Raw genomic sequence first — 18060 nt, 5'->3', positions numbered from 1 at the left:
TTCTCAGATGGCCAGCATAGGGAGGACAAAGCAGACCTAGCACCTCACCCCTGAGCGAGTTCACTGGAGACTGAGCCTAAGGAGGTTTCCGGTAACTGGATCCTCACCCCTCTCCTCCTGGGCTACACAGGAAGGACGCTGTGTCTTTACAAAAGCTTTTCAGAACAATGCCATCACTGTGGTCAGTCATCTAAGTGACAGTGGTCAGGAGAAAGTGTCCTAGCTTGAGTCCGATGGGGTTCTAGAGCCCAGTTCCCCAGACCCTCAACAGGTGGTTTCCCCTCCCTGGGTCCCAGATTTTCCCTGTTGATCAGTGAGGGGAATAGACTAAATCAGCATCTCTCAAAGTGTGTAATTCAAAACTCTAGGCATTCCTTGGTAAAAGAAGCCTGGGAACTACTGGATAAATAAAGTTTGAAAGCTCCTTGACAGCACGACTCCTAAGGCTTTACATATGGCAAAAATGTATTTTGAAATGACAAAGTGAGGTGTGTGAAGATGTTTATGTTTCCCAGACAGTAGATCATCCAACTTGGTCCCTTTTCTCTGCACATATCATGGGACAGGGGTTCTGCTGAGCACACTTTACAGCAGCAGAATGCTAAATTATTTTTAAAGCCTCTTCAAGCTTTAGAATTCTGCGTTTTCTTCTCAGTATATCTTTTGATTAAAATACATACTGAATGCTCAGTTCTATAGGCAGTACCATAAAAAGCTAAAGAGGAGGAAAATATATTCAGATAATCAGAGTATTGAAGCCAAATTCACCTTTAAAATATGCATTTTGGATAACAAAAATAAGAACGGATAGGAGTTATTAAGCATGAATTTATTGCACTAGGGTATTGTACTAAATGCATTACTTAAATGATCTAATTTACTTCTCACAGACACCTTATGAGGTAGGTGTTAATTTTATTCCCTATTTACAGATAAGGAAACTGAGATTTAAAGAGGTTTGGTAAATAGTGGACAGTTACCTAAATAATAAAAGGTGGAAGCAGACCGTTAACCCAACACACTCTCATTTTAAATCTGAATAATCACCTTTTTAGGTCTCCTCCTTTTTTATATACCCCAATTCAGCAAACTGCTGCAACAAACTAGAAATAAACTAATTGCGATGGTAATTACCTTCCATCTAAAACTCTTGAGTTAGCATGAAATAATGTGGGATCATCAGTCTATGTGTATTGGAAATATATATATATAACAACTAAATGATACCAAATGATTTATTATGATTGGTGCTAAATTACAATGTATATGAAATGGAGTCATTAATGTAAACACATAAAAATAGCTACCTATTTCTGTAATTATATTCACACAAGGATCTGAAATATAGTTTCTGGTCTGCCTTTTAAAATATATTCACAGAATGTCTTTTGTCGTTTTCACCACACAATTTTACAATACTGATACTGCACCTGTATCATTTACCATACTATAAGAACCAAACAGAATAGGAAAGCAGTTAATAGCAAATTAAATTTTTTCATATCCATCAGTGATTCCAAAGAAAATAGCAGTTTATTTCCATTGGCAGTGAGAATAGACGGTGGTAATTACTATTAAAAATATTGCATACATAGATATGTATGTATATATTTATATGTTGCTCAGGGCCATTTTTCCACCTTTTGGGTGTACCAAGGATTGCCAAAATGGTGGGCAATACTAATGAGACAATTAATAGTGCTATCTTTTATCATGTTTCTTTCTTAAAAACCAATAGGTAATAAAAAGAAATACAGTAGGCTAAAATCTACAGTGTTACATACCATGGTAAAAACAGTTACTGAATTATTAGAGTCACAGTAGTTTATATATATTTGTTATTCACGGACTGCAAACATCTTGCTGAATAACCAACCGACTGCTGGGAATTAACAACATGGAGACATGCATTCATGTGAGTCCATAATTAATGATGTTTATACTGTAATAAGCACATTCATGTTAACACCACTCAGTAAACAGATTCCTTTAAGGTCTGAACTAAAACTGCTATCACAATTACATACAAAAAGAACCTGTAAACAATTTGATGTTCCACTTATGTATGTACAAGTGAACTGCACTGAATAGGAGCAGAGGTCATCTCAGTGGGTGTCACTTGGTGTACATCCGCGTGCAACTGACTGACCCAAGTCATCCAAGTGCTTGAGTGAGGTCAGGAAAAAAGAAACATAGGCCAGGCTCCAATAGATCAGCACTCAGTGTTGTACCAGCAAAATCCAGATTCCTCTACCTGCTGTGGCATCCCATTCAAAGCGTCAGTGCTGAATGTAAGAGGAACTTGATAAGTCCCGACAAAATGCATTTGGAGATCTCCAAGTAGCTTAACCAAGGGGGTCTTCAAAAGCATCAGAGGGTAGTGTGGATGTTATTTAGATAGGTCGAGTAAATTTGGACATATTATTTTATTTGTTAGGTGCTACCCAGTGCTGTGCTGATTCAAAAAGATGTGGGGAACAGGAATTCAGCTAAAATCATCAGTTCAGTTCTTTCAATCAACACAGAGATGTTTGATTTTCCAGTCTGAGGTTGTGAGAGAAAGAAGCTGGAAACATCTGCATTATAAAGGGTGACCCATTTCACGCAGGTTCCATTTAGAACACTGACAGCTTTCAATGGGACTCTCTGAAATGCAGTTCCCCCAAGTTTGTGTTTCTGTGTGTTTTGAGTAGGACATCATTCCAACAACTCAGGAATCCATTTCCTTAGAGCAGAAAGGGATAATGAAGGGTTTGGGCCTTCCCTCCTTGCCTTCCACGATTTACGAAGCAAATTTATCCTTCCCTAAAGTAAGCAGAATTTAAACAATTCTTCTGATTTAACATTTCCCTTTGGAATTAAAAATTAAATTAATTCAATAAAATGAGAGGGTAGCCAAGGATGCTGTAAAATCTCCTTTCTGCTCTAAACTTTTGGGGAAAAACAAATCATTCCTTCAAGTGTCCTGAAACCTGATCAAAACATTTAATTGCTACAAAATTGACTTTCTTTCTTAGGCTTATGCACACCTCTGCAGGGAGCCTATGGAAAAAGTGGATGACCAATCTTAATCTCTAGTAATGTGCAAGTTTTTCTGGTTATGTGTCACCTGGACAGGTCCCTGGAAGAGGAATCTGCTCATGGATTGTCAGCTGAGTCCTGGGCTGGGAGCCAGGTTGAGTTTCTGCAGGTATAGATAGGTTTGTGTGCATCCCATGGAGCACCGGGAAGCTCTGTTTGCATAGGTTGACTTAATACACTTTAAACATTCTCCAGTCATATGCAAAGCACATGGCTATGAATGGAAACATAACTTACTGCATCCTTAATAAAGCCCCAAGTTCAGTCATTTGGTTACTATGTCTACAGGATGCTAAATTAGTTAAGTAATGATTTCTTTCATTTGACATTTATTTTGTTCCTTGTTTGAGCAACCATTTTGATATTTGTATAGACAGGCTGAAAGGGGTATCTTCAGGAATCCAGAAAGAGTTTGGTTATTATTACAATGTGCCCTTGAGCTTTAATATGTATTTACAATATGCATATTATATATTATTTATTATAGCTTTAAAATAATAAAACAGATAATTAACTCCACCTACAAACCATATAGGGTTACAGTGATCCCCATGAGTGATAGAGAGAAATCAACAAGGAGATTGTAAATTAACCAATAGTTGGGTGGAATACCATTACAGCAATAGCCATTGGCTTTGTGCTATCAAAGACATACACATTCTTTTTCATGCCTTCTTGAACTCATCATGTTCATTTGGTGTTTTATGGAATAAACAGGGTTAATAACACATAATTTGTTATTCCAGCAAATAGTTCCGATTGGAAAGTCAGTTTTTTTTGTTGTTGCTGTTGTTGTTTTACAAGTTTGGCTTTTCCTTAAATGCACTTTTGTTTGGTTTTGTATCCACAGATATTAAATCTAGGTATGAAAATCATATCCTCTGTGCTATAAGTAAATACACACATTCATAATGAATCAGAGTTTCGGAAATCAGCACATATTAACTAGGAAATCCAGTATCTGAAAATATAGGACTGAGAGATATAAATTTTAATAAGTCCTCCAAACTAAAAATTTCCAGTTTCTAACTATGAGTTTTGTTTATGTGTGTATACATATGTATAGATATATATATACATATACATTTAGATAGATGTACACACATATAGACATATATACACTTAATTTTATACAAAAAACACACACTCACCCGTACACACTCATACTCATATTTCAGTGCAGTTTCTTTTCTGTGGCTGTTTCTCTTTTTTTCCCAGCTTAGAACAGTATAGATGAGACGCTGGGGGCACCAATTATATTTGGATTTGTAACCTGTCTTGAACAATAAACTGAAATTGTTTAAAAAGCCAAAAGGTAAAAATAGCAGGCACATGCACACACAACACTCACATGCACACATACACACACACACACATACACACACCTATTTGACTTCTCACGATATTTGCCCTGGTGACCTGTTCAGGGCAGCAAAGTGCAGAAGCTATCTTGCCACTTTGGGGCTCATCGCGTATCTGTACTCCCCAAATACTTTTCTCCAATGAAAGGGCTTGTGGCAGGCAAAGCTACCCCTCCAAATCTGCTTTTCATTTATCTCCTAGGGAGATGCATTTCTACTTGCATTTGCAATTTAAAATAGCTAATAACTTGCAGGAAAGGTTGTCAAGCTGGGTCTTCCCAGCCATCCTTTGCTTATAGTAGAAGAGATGAGAAATAGACAAAGTTCAGGGGTCAGAGAAGAGACTGTAGAATGTGGGGGTTAAGCCTTTGTAGTCTGAACAGATTCAAATCTGCCTCTGACTCTGCTGAGGTAAGAGCCTTTCTTTACATGCTGTGCTACTTTCTTATTTGTAAAACAGAGGATAAAAACGAGGCTAATTCATTGGGTTATTAAAAGGATTAAATGAGGGGTGGGCCATGGTGGCTCAGCAGGTAGAGTTCTTGCCTGCCATGCCGGAGACCCGGGTTCGATTCCCGGTGCCTGCCCAAGCAAAAAAAAAGGATTAAATGAGATAAGGCATGTAAAGCATTTACTAGAGTTTCTGATACATTATGTATTTAATATGTATTATTTATCATTTTATGTTTAAACCATAATTTAGAATATTGATTATCTAGAAGTCGAGTGATCTGAATTCAGTTCTTTATCCCATTATAATCTATTAGAGATTATAATGGTCATTCCAGCAACTTGTACATGCCTTTGGCAAAAAAAAAAACAACAGTTTTTGCCAAATGCATGAATGAACAAATCAATGAATGAGTGACTGATGAATACTTTACAGGCCCTCATTTTACCTTTCGTGAATGACAATTAGACTGATCTGATAATTTATCATCCCAGGAGAGTGGGATGATAAATTAAAAGAAAATGCCAAATTATTTAAGACATGAAGGTGCTTTGTGTCCTAATAAAGCCAATAAATAAAAATTAAGTAGTGAGGCCCAGTAGCCACAGCCTGTATTAGACTGGCCACATCCCTGGAAACAAGACTGTGGGGCCCACGATTAGGTAGGTGTGGGAGACGTGGTTTTGAAGGTCTAAGTGTCATCGTTAGAGAGGTGAAGTCCAGCTCAAAGACACAAAATGCACCAAGAGCAGGTGAGGTGATAGAGTCATTGATCTGTCCTACACCCCGCTTCTACCCTTCTCCCGGTTCATTTCTGAATGCACCCTGTTGTCTACTGTTGATCAGTTTGAAAAACTTCCTTAACAGGGTCACATGAACTGAAAAGCCTCCCCGAGTCTTCAAGACAAACACATTCAGCTGCTATAATGCTGACACCTTCACTAAGTATAATTTCTCCGAGGCAGAAAGAGCACAGAAGTGGAGGGCAGCTATCCAGTCACAGGCCCAGCTCGTTATTATTGGAACCCTGGAGAAGACGCTTGCTCTCTCTAAATGTTTTCACATCTGTATGAAAAGGATAACTGTATCTGAGTTCAAACAAGCCCTATACACATTTAAGTTGGTACTTATTATTATTTTTAATCCTCTCTCCTTAATTCTGCAGATATTCTAGAAAGAATGCCTTTGTAAGTTTGAATCAACTCAACCAACCTCAGCACTACTGACCTTCTGGATCAGATGATTGCTGGGGACACACGGGCTATCCTATGCCTTGTAGGATGTTTAGCAGCTGAACCAGCCTGTGTATGCTAGCTGAGATGCCAGCAGCAACCCCGCCCCCACCCCACTCCCTGTTGGGACAATCAAAAATGTTTCCAGATGTTGCAAACCATCTCCTGGGGGAGGAGGGGTGTTGGGGTGGGGGAACTTGCCCCTGGTTGACAGCCACTGCCTTAATTGCATGTAACTTGCACAAATTAGAGAAGAGAGTTTTCTGAAGTTTTTTCTGTCTCTCACAAACAGGGATAACTGCCTGACTGCTGGCTGGAATCAAGAGAAATTAACGATGATCAATGTGAATGGGATGTATCTTTTAGGTTGCAAGGCAATCTTTTTCTTTTCTTTTCCCTTTTCCATTCTTGTGTGTGTGTGTGTGTGTGTGTGTGTGTGTAAGGTGCTATCAATGTGCCTGTAAATGACAATGAGATTGATTTTTTTCCCCCTAGAAATCTGTAATGCGACACAGTTTGAATTTCACATCAGGAGTTCAGCTTTACTTAAAATGTCATCAAGGGCTGATACCTCCAGTAAAAGAAAAACTATGGTGCTAAACTGAAAAACTGAACCGTTCACATGGAAATCAATACCATAACTATTAGCCCCTGATCCAGCACTGGCCTGAAAATTGCATGTGAGTGTGCGCACACATGCACACACACAGCTGAAATTTCAAAGCAACTCTTACTCTACTACGTTGCTGTGCATCAATTCTGATTTCATTTGTGATAGATGGAGCCAATGTGAGCAGGGGAAAGTCTGAAGTTATGTTGATTTTTATTGTGGTAATGCAGGTAAGTTAGGAAAAGGACAATTCTAAGAATAAACTGGCAAGTTAAAGGAAGTTGTTGGAGAGGAAACTTAGTAAATCCTCTAGTTGGTATATGAATGCTTTCATGAGGCTATTTAACGACAACAACAACAACAAAACAGTTCCCCCCACCCCCAACAACCCCCCTGACAGTTGGTAAATTGGTAGGTTAGGACAGATTTCTCTTTACATTTTTTTTATAAATAAACTTCCCAACTAAATGAAGGATGACAGTCTAGGAACTTCAAAATCTTTACCCAATAAACAATAAGATGTGTTCACAAACAAGAGGAATATTTTTTAAAAGGTCAGAAAGCGGGGGCAGTCAAGAGGGAAGACAGCAGACTGAATCAATTTTAACTTTTTTTTTTAATCTTGGTCAAATAATCTTAGTTGCTGCTCAAATTCATCAGTTTCACTAGCCATTCTTCACTTTCCTTTGGGCAGTGGTGTTTACTTAAATATTCACCGATCATCACAACAAGCACGAATTTAAGCCATTCATTCCCTATTTCTTGTAAAATGTGGGAATTTGACATCCATCCAGTTATTCTGCTCCATGGATAGAGCCAACTGGGTCATTTAAAGATTCCAGAAATTTCTGTTTGGATGATCATGGTATGGCCATCTCCAACTGGCCAAAGTGACTGAAAAATGACAGAATTTCACTTTCCTTTCTATCACTACATGTGGAATATGACAACCATTTTGAATTTGCTCTTTATTCCTTTCTTTTGCACTTATTTTCATTTGTGGGTTTTGCCTGAAGTTCTCATTCTCAGTTTATGTTAGTTCTGGGATCTTCATTTATCTGAGAGTGTCATAGTCTTGTGTGAGTTAATTAGATAAACTTAACAGTTCAATGGTGCAGGACTTTATTGGTAGAATCCAGTTAAGTTTCACCAATACACTTTGGTGGCATCTCTATATACAATTATTGGAGCCATCTTTGGGGCCAGGCACATCATTGAATTATGGATCACTTTCAGGTTCCAGGGATTCAAATTGAATGAGGGCCTGGAAATGAACAATTCTCTTTGGGGAAAAGCATATATTTATTCCTCATTGGGTATCATTAGGATACATCTTACTTACCCAGGATAAAACTGCAATGATTCAGGATTTCAGATTGGAAAAAAAAAAGCCTCAAAAACATGTAAAATGGGGGAAGATGTTATGGTTGACAGGTGGATGAACTGGCAAAGGGATCAGGGAAATTCATTCTGCCTTAGTCCTGCAATGTTCGTCTTTGCACCATTTCTCTTAAGATAATAAATAATGCATGTTTTGACTGTACGTATTTTTGGTAGGAAGAAAGTGAAAAGAACAAGAAGGAAGTGAGGAAGTATCACCAGGAAGTCCTCTGCATAGTTCCTAAGCAGCTGAGTTCCTCAAAGGTCCACAGGACATTTCCATCACAACATTGAGGATGCTTGCTCAAAATGCACATTCCTTGGCCCCACTTCAAACATTCTGAATAGTCTCTCTGGGGTTAGGGTGAGGGAATCTGCATTTTTACAAGTGTGACACATGATTTTTATTCATACTGAGTACTGAGAAATCCTGCTAAAGAGTTTGCCATAAAAGTTGGTGGAGAAAGAATCTCTAGTCCAACGTATATGGCAAGATGAGAAAACAGGTATTTCAAACAAATGAGCTCTGTGGTTGTATCACAAGGCTGTGATTATTAAAGTTTAAGACTCTTTTCTTTCAGTAGGAGTGGAGAGCAATAACCATTTCATCTAAAACCAGAATAATGAAGGCAATATAAATCAAACTCATTCCAGCAGGTTTCATTTGGTCTAATTTCTCTGCAGATATTAATCATTATACAGTCCTGTACAAATGACATCAACTCCATTTTAAGTCAGAATACAGAATGCACAGTGATTCTTTCTCTAGTGTGCAATTTTGACAATATAAGATAAAATAAATAAATTGGAACAGTGGGCCGTCAAGACTGCAAGATGTCAACAGTATTGAGACATTAAAGAGAGAAATGGCCCATGCTAAACCTATAACCCAGCATGCAAATTGGCAGAAGTATTGATCTGCCACAGAGCCACCAGAGGGAAAAATATAACTCCCTTCATTTTATGTTTTAAAATTGCTATGTCAAGGGGTGGTGACAAAGAATTTTTCCTACAGGTTCATAGAAAGAGTTTTAGAAATTCAAGTCAAGATCATCTAGAAGATCAAGATCAGTCAAGTTCTACTCGTCATGGTATCTAGGTGTCTAGTGACAGAAAATGCCAGCACTTGAATGCTCTGGTTAATCCACTATGGTCAAGAATAATTTGGGAGGCTGAAATGGTAGCAAAATAAAATATATGAGAATCAAAATTTGGCTCTCACGAGGGTGTCAAGTAATTTTGCAAAACTCTGTATATGTCTTTTCCTTTTCTCACTGGAGCATGTTTTGCTTGGCACAGATAAAGGGTACTCAGAGAGAAACCTCAAGTCCAAGGAAGCAAAGGGTAATCCAGAAGCACAAGCAAGGGCAACTAAGAGGCTCGGAATAAGGAACAAACACCTGTACCCATGAATTAAGGCATCTCTGACATAAATAAAGCCAATGAAAAAAGAGTAATTCCATGTCAGTTTCCTTTTAACAGATATTTTTTCCAAAACAAATCATTGGGGTACCTGTATTTATGAAGGAATAAAGGAGAAAGGGAACACTTATAATCTGTGCATTGTTTCCTTTTTATTTTAGTTCACCCTGCACACATTCTCAGTAGCATAACTACACCTACAATTACGAAAGATAACATCATTGCACATCTTGGAAGCCACTTACCTCACTTTGTCATTTTATGGCCACACCTAAGTGCAAGTCTTCTTTAGCAGAAGGAGAGAGAGCTAACGGTTTTATTTTCCTGTCTTCCCCTATTTCTGATAAAGGCATACCACTACCTCTTTTGATAGTGGGTAGAAGAAATTTATAAATAAGTTTCTGACTTCAGGAGACACAAATACCTCTAGGGAATGACCTCCACAAGCGCACTGGACTTTAAGCATTATAGGATTTATGGAAGTAACCTGAGTTAGGGCTCTACCTGCAGGATTCCCCGTTCATTTTACCCACCTGATATGATGAGTTTCTTCCTATCAGCAACCTGTGGCCCTTGTCATAGCCAATATTCACGAAGTGAACCACAAATTACATTCTGTGCAGAATTGAACTAACAGTTCTAGAAACCACTTAACTGTAAGGAAAAAGGCCTGATTCAGTGACTACCAGGGCTGCTAGGGCCTTTCAATCTCATAACTCTCTTACCCAGGATGCACTTACAACATTGCAGGCCCACGTGGCCCTTGCCTGAAAATGCCACTCAAACCAGGACGTGCCTCCTCGGAGCCTTTTATGACCAAGTCTATCTTCAGCTGCCAGTTAACCCCCACCCAAATGACCACATGGCTGTCTTGGCCATCTGGACTGTTCATCATTGATTAGGTATAAGTCTAGAGTTGGCCCAGAATAAAAAAACCGATTTGCAATAGACTTCCTACCACAAATTTTGCTCACTGGGGATACAAAGAATTCCTGCGCAAACAACTTTTATAACATCAGGCTAAAGAGACCAAGGGAGAGACGAATGGTGCCATGAACATTTTCTTTGCAGTGTTTAATTTCCTGTTTAAAGTATGTAATAGTCGTGGGTTGATTGTCATCTCAACCTTCCAATTCTTACTATTATGCCTGTATCTTGATGCCCTTACAATCAGGTCAGAAATGTAAGGAAATTGGATCTTTGGCCATTTGATTTAGATTCAGAACTCTTTGACAGTATTTCTAGTGGGACTAAAAGAGTCATTTGACCAAAGTGAGTTCAGGGATATTTTCCCACATTCAATTCCTTCTTAATCCATTAAACTCCATGATTCTTTGCAGAATCTTCTATTATTCACGTGATGGTATTTAGTAGTGGTCTCAAGAAACACTGAAAAGAATGGAGAAATATCCATAGGTGTTGTAAACAAAGCTATGTTGTAGTTAAGTCAAATGTCTGCTAACATATTACTAATATATAAAAGAACACCACTTAAATTTATAAATTATAATTCTCTTGATACCTTGATTGCCAAAATGTACTTTCTTTTTTACTTAAGCAAACGTGTAAAGTCTATTAGAACCATCAGGACAGGAACACATTGGCTGAGTCTGTCTCTCAGGTATGAAGGCAAAAATTACAAAAATTCAAAAAATCTCTATACTAATGGATGCTAAAAACATGAATCAAGACAGAACCTCATATAATAAATGTGCATCAATGTTAAATTTCAAAAGGAAGCAGTTGGTCATTACTGTTCCCTCCTACAGACATTATCCAGTTGCCTTTATTACCTGTGATACACATACACACAGTCACACACTCACACAGCAAAAAAAAAAAAAAAAAATCAGGAGTGCTTGGCACGCAATTAATGACTGACAAATAAATTCCTTTTTTCAGTTCCCATTGAAATGCACAAGGAATGCTGCAAATAGAAAATAAAACATCTTTTAACCTTCATTTTCCACATTTCTATGAAAGAGCTATTGGTACACTAATAGAATACACAGTCACAAGGAGGGTTGACTATTAACGGTTTCTTTTTGGCTGTGTTTATCCAGGCTAAAATGTAGTCACCAAAGATGACTACATTTTAAAAAAGCCAAAACCTGAACTCTCGAGTTCCAATTACCCAGCTGGGTTGTTGATAGACATCACAAAAATGACACAGCCAAATCCTAGAATTCCGAAGGCAAACAAAATCCCAAGCTGACCACGAGCAAATAATGACGTAGCACTGTAGTTTAAAAAAATAATGGAAAATTATCACGAGGTATGTGGCACATAACTCCCCCTAAAATAAACAAATGAACAAGCAAGCAAACAAAAGCCTAGGACTCTGGTCAAGTACTGTCTGTTGTTCTCAGCTCCATAACTACACAGGAGTACACAGAACTTTATGTGGGTGGCATGGAAAGATCACGCCATAAAACGAGGGCAGTGAGAACTCTGAGAACATGGAAGGAAGGGAGATGATTCGGCTTGGGGTAGAGAAGGCTGAGTCTAGGGTCATTTAATAGGAAATTTTTTTGTAGACATGAATTCTTTTTAATACAAAGAGTGCTTGACCAGCACTTCTCACCCTCGCCAAGTGCAGAGAAAGAGCAAAGCAGTAAAATGGAGCCTGAGGATGTTGATTTCAAAATAAGGAAGACAATTTGCTGATGGTAAGGGTTATTCAATGTTGGAAATTGTTGCCAAGAGAGGCTGGAGATATTCTCAGAAGGGTCTTAAGAGTGGGGCAAAGGCCCATCTGTTTGAAGTGCCCTAAGATGGGCTGCCAGGCAGCAGCGCACACCTCTTGGGACCTCCAGGCCCCAGGGACATGGGCACTGTGTGTGTATATACATGTTTAGCTGTGCATGTGTTGCAGAAATACTCATGCATACAGAATCAATATAAACTGGCACATAATAGACTCAAGTGAAAAGTCGTATAAATCTGCCTTTCCCCATTTAACTCATAAACAAAAGAACAAGCAAAATTTAAAAGCCAAAACATATGCCATGGGGACAGAACTCTTTCTACCCTAGCCTCGTTCAGAGGAGGGAGGTAGAACATGAGGAAAAAAACCAGTTTGGGAAAAATGACTCCCTAGGCCTCTCAGCTATTCTTATGTAGCCGAGTCTCCTGCATACGGTACTCAGCACGAGGGACCAAGTTAACAAACAAACAAACAAGAAGAAACATTTTTCTTGTATGTCCACCTTTGGAGAGAATTCTACCCTGTGGATTCACACGTTAAGGAGAACTAGGTAAAGTAGGCAGTAGAATATCAATGGGCTACTGTGGTCTAACAAATGGGTATTATCAGTAGTTATTATCTCCTTTAAAATACAAATTCCTGTTTTTAAGGAAGTTTGTTCCAAAGTGGTGCCGTGGACCTTTTCTTTTCCCGTTCCCCAGCCCACCCCTATAGATGATACTTCCGCAAGAGTTCGGATTGCCAAGGATGCTTCCTCTCCGGGAAGCGATCCGGAATTTTGATCTTTAGGAAATCCTGGATGCATTTCTCCAGCTCTTCCTCAATTGAGAGCTTTTCCTTAACAGCTTTTTTTTTGCTGCTCATGTTCGACTCCCTAGAGCCCGAGGTCAGAGTCCGCAGCAGGTCGCTTTTCCGCCGCATCTCCGACTGCTGGATCAGCTGGACGGGGCCCTTCTTGCTGGGACGGTCCAGGGTTTGGATGTTGGCCTGGCGCGTTACTGGCCCGCAGATGACGGTCTCCTGGGGCGAGCTGGCCTCAGACTGGCTATCGCAGCTGGAGGTGGAGAGGTCGTTGCAAGATGTGCCACTCTCCCCTTCTTTGTCTCCCTTGCCGTTCTTGCAGCAGCAGTCACAGTGTGACGATGACCACCGGGAAGGCTCACCTGCAAGGTATAAGCACAGGACCCGAGGGGTTAATGTCAGCCCGGCTCAGCTTGGAAGAGCAGTACAACATGTGGACACACAAACACACAGGACTGTCACAGAACCAGGTCTTCACAGGAAGCGGCTGACACACAGGGTGGGCTGCATCACGAGGAGACATAAGCCAGAGCCACGGGAGGAGAGGATAATAATAGCATACTGCCTAAGAAGATATGCTGGAACGCTTTAGCCCTGGGTAGGAATACCCTGCTACATCATTTGCTAACCTCGTCACCTTGGCTGGTCCCTTAAATTCTCAAGCTTTAGTTTCGTCACTGGCTACAGCTTTACTATCTAGAGTTGTAGGGAGGATTGAGATAATCAAGCAAAAAGTTTTAATGTATGCAGCACACAGTAAGCACTTAAAAATGCTAGCTGATGTTACTCTGACTGAGGTTAGATCATGATCCAAAGCTCCACATGATAGCAGTCAGGTACAAAACAGGAGTCTGTAGGAGTGGAATGACAGCTACTAGCCATGGAGGGCTTATTTTGTCCCAGCCCCCAACTCAGCTCCATGCATTTTCATCATCACTGGATCACTACAATACTTTTAAGAACTCAGTAGTTCCACTTTCAGTCTCCATACAGGGAAACTGAGACCCCAAGAGGTTTAAAAAGAAAAAAAACAAAACATCTGCCATTGTTTGTCAACTTGTAAGTGGTGGAGCTGAAATTGGAACACACATCTTCCAAATACCCTAAGTAAGACAATTACTTTTGCTTGCCTGTGAAACTCCTACTTTTCGTTCAAAACAACGTACAAGCTTTGGCTTCTCTCTGAAATATTTGCTCACCTTTCCTCTAAAATGTTTATTCTTCTTTCCCCTGAGTTATGGTTATATCTTGTAAGTGCCTCTATTATAGCATATGTCACATTCTGCTATAACTCTTTATTACCTTATGCTTCCTCACCTACTTGATGCCAGCTCCCTGAGGTAGGCACAGTGAAGTATACATTGTTGCAATCCCAGCAAATAGCCCAAGGCATAATGTAGAAATTCAATAAAAGACTGCATCCTAATAATAACTTGTAAATAGCTGGATCCAGCCATACCTAAAGCGCATCCTGTCAGTAGACCTTTCAGTTATTATTCTATAAAGTCCTTTTTTATTTTTCAGCCAGTGTGAGTTCCTCTTCCCATCCCAAAGCATTTTAACCCATAGAACCCTGCACTCAGCTGTGTGCAGGCAGATCTGCTTTGTGGATATACAATCAGAGCCCATGAACTAACCCCACAATCACGGCCCAGAACAGCTTCCTGGACAGCAGTCCCTGCTCCAGTCTTCCTCTGAACAGCCACCGTCTCCCTGTAGTCATGGATTTGCTACTATTTCTTGATCATATACTATATGCTGGGTACCTCATGTAGCTTACTGCACTTAAGCCATAAATACAAAGGGGAAAAGTCTCTTTTATGACACTGATATTGAGGAACAAGGATAATGTAGTGCTTCTGCACGTTTTCAAAGAGACCCAATTTTAATTTGCACCATATCTGAGTCTCATAAATAATGGGTCAGTTTATAATAGGATCTTGCTTAATTGCCATTTCTAATATGATCAACAGAGAGGAAACCAGAATGGAAGTGATCAGGAAAGTTGTTTGCTGTCTTCTTGTACAATGCCTATCCTTTACATATCTAAATGATTTAAACACTTAATAGTAAACTTATCTTGGTAATAAAACATTTCTGGGAATCACAACTCCAAAAGTAGCTCTAAGTTATACCATACCAACTCTTTCAAACTACTTTTAAAAATGTGGCTGTGGGCGGGCCGCGGTGGCTCAGCGGGCAAAGTGCTTGCCTGCTATGCCGGAGGACCTCGGTTCGATTCCCGGCCCCAGCCCATGTAACAAAAACGGAGAAACAGAATACAATAAAAACAAGAAAATGTTTAAAAAATGTTTCCCTTTCTTCCTTCCTTCCTTCCTTCTCTCTGTCTTTCCTTTAAAAAAAAAAAAAAAAAAAAAAAATGTGGCTGAGTAATCATTGTATTTATATACACTTCAAACAAGAATCCAGCTAACAAAAGGAATCTCAACAGCGGGAAAGTCCTAGCTGTATCAGGTTCTTACAAATAAACATCTTCCATGTACCAGGGAAACTGTTCAACATGCACTAGCTGGTGACCGGAAATGTCAGCAATAGAAAATGTGCCACCACATTTTGGATTTTGAAGGGATCATTTTCCTTCTCCAAAAGGCAGAATTTGCCTCTGCTTCTCAAACCCAGCAATCTGTTTTAACATGACTCCATTGAGAAATGAACCCAAAGACTGAGGTTGAAGGAAAGTAATCACATTAACCCAGAGCTGATCTAGTTTGATCCTTTTGGAGAAAAATTCAGAAATAGAACTTAGTCTGTAAAAAAGGAGGAAGAGAAAGAGGAGGAAGATGGAAAGGGGAAGGAAAATAATAACATGTTGGAACACCTGTCTATTTCCTTCAAATGAAATGACAAAATATTTTGGCCATAAACCCTGTTGAACCAGTAGAAATGCAAGCTCTGTGTTTTTCTACCCAAGAGTTACCTTCCCCACAGTAAAGTCACTCTATTCAGGGGACTCAGAGGGAAACCTGGCTCTTCTCTAAAAGCCATTTAACAACACAAACACCACTGCATGAGGGATCCATGTGTATTCATCAGGAAAACTGCATGGAACCCACCACTAAGTGGCCAAGCCAGGAATCTGGCGCCGATGCCGTTATTTCCTCCCTGAACTGCTGAGATGAGCATAGATTTAAATGTCAGCTGGGATCCTCCAGCTTCCAGGCAAATAGAAGTATTGCTTTCCACTTATTCCAGACAATATCACTCTTAAAGGGAAACTGAATGACTTAATTTTAGTGCAAACTGTTTTGCTAGCACTTTTCAATATTTTATGAGAACATTTCGATGTTTTACTATTTTAGCCAGATAATCCATAAGACGGCTTCTAAGTCTTTATATTTTATTGAAATCAGGATAGGAGATGGGGTTAACACAGTTCAGCTGGAAATGATGTGTGAAAAGTCACTATGAAATTTGAAAAAATAATCAAACCTGAGGATATGATTATGTTGTTCCTCTTCTGAACACTGCTTGCCTGATTATCTTCTTGCTAAAAACTTCTTCATTTGGGGAGGGAATGTAAAACCACAAGCAGAGTGACTTTAAACCGGACATAGAAGAGATGGAGGTAAATGCCCTCGCTGACCCACTGACATGTGTTCTGAGGTGTGGAAGGGTCTATGGAAGGTCAATTCTGTAGCTTCAGGTATTCTAGAACCCCCCAATTATAGCAAATGACCTCATAAATACCTTGGCACTGCAATTTGCAGTATATTTGACCTCCAATTTGCTGAGGTTTCGATACCGGCTGTAATAATTCTCTCCATTTGGGAAAAAAACTAGGTTAGAATTGATTAGCCAAAATATGATGGGGGAGAAAAGCATTTAACCATTTTATTCCAAAAAAAGTCTGATCTATTGATATTAAAAAAGGGAAAAAATAATCTATTGCCTTTTTAGGGGGTGGCAATGGGGGTTTATTGACTACTTGCTGCCCAAACAACCTAATAGTGCTACCTTATTTTTGAATAAGCCATTGCTGGATTTGTTGGATATGATATAATTTTTGGTGCCAGACACATAGTAGAGGTTTAATGCATTTTGATGAATAAATGAAGAAGCCAAACACATATTTTGAATTGCAACAAGTTGATAACATAGCAGAGCATATCTCAGGCTCCAGAGTTAGTCTGTGGGGCCTTGGATGACTTATTTAACCTCTCTGGGCCTCAGTTCCCTTATCAGCACACTAAGGAATAATACTATTTTCCTCACATGGGCTTTAAAAAGATTAAATGAGATAGTTCATGTAAAACATGCTTCATGGTTTGTGGCACACGATAGGCTTTCCATTTACTCGCACATTTTTTTTTTTTTTTTTGCATGGGCAGGCACCAGGAATCAAACCCGGGTCTCTGGCATGGCAGGTGAGAACTCTGCCTGCTGAGCCACCATGGCCCACCCACACATACATTTTTGTTTTATGAATCCATTAAGAGCCAGACACTGTTCTACATAAACAAAAACAAATCAGCAGCTTGCTAGATGTGTTTACTATATTTCCACCAAAATGCTATATAGCCAATTCTTGGGTCTGGCTGGGGGATCCCATTAGGAAGGACACTGATGCTGTAGCTGGAACCGTCGGGACTCTGTGTAACGAGCATTCAGTGTCATGTGCTTTTGGTGCATAGAGAGTAACCCAAGTATGTCCAGTTTCTGGCACATAATGCGTGGCCTGGGGAAGTTTCAGGAAAGAAGGAAGGAGGAAGGTAGAAAGAAGGTGGAAGTGGGGAAGGGATGGAAAGAGGGAAGAAGAAAAGAGCCTTTATGGTGCAGTGTTTATAAATGAAAAGATGGATGAGTTTTTCAGAATTAAAAATGACCTTGCAGACATATTAAATAAATTGAGATCTAGAGCAGGGAGGAATTTGTATTTTGCATTAAGTGGGAGGGGCAAAGAAATTCAGTTGTCTCAAATCCTTAAAGCCCCAGACCTTTGACATTTCACAACTTGGAAAAATTGAAGCCCAAACAAATGGGATGATTATCCATGG

General features: G+C 39.4%; 1 protein-coding gene across 2 annotated transcripts in view; it reads right to left on the bottom strand.

Annotated features, from left to right (window-relative positions):
- Positions 1-1275: 1275 nt before the first annotated feature.
- KCTD16 (potassium channel tetramerization domain containing 16) overlaps positions 1276-18060 on the bottom strand; it is a 295957-nt gene continuing 279172 nt past the window's right edge. Inside the window, exons 1-2 of one of the 2 annotated variants that reach the window (XR_013166231.1) lie at positions 16496-16695; positions 13295-13407 (exon numbers count right to left, since the gene is read on the bottom strand). Coding sequence is in view for 1 of the 2 variants with exons in the window: in XM_077137305.1 (XP_076993420.1) it covers positions 12953-13407 (455 nt within the window). In the remaining variant the exon portion in view is untranslated. Of the gene's footprint in view, positions 13408-16495; positions 16696-18060 lie in introns of those variants that run through there. The other variant, XM_077137305.1, reaches the window with a different exon arrangement.

Source organism: Tamandua tetradactyla, chromosome 20, assembly GCF_023851605.1.
Source record: "Tamandua tetradactyla isolate mTamTet1 chromosome 20, mTamTet1.pri, whole genome shotgun sequence".
NCBI lineage: Eukaryota > Metazoa > Chordata > Mammalia > Pilosa > Myrmecophagidae > Tamandua > Tamandua tetradactyla.
Note: the sequence above shows the minus strand (reverse complement) of the source record. Positions and strands in the feature narration are given on the sequence as shown.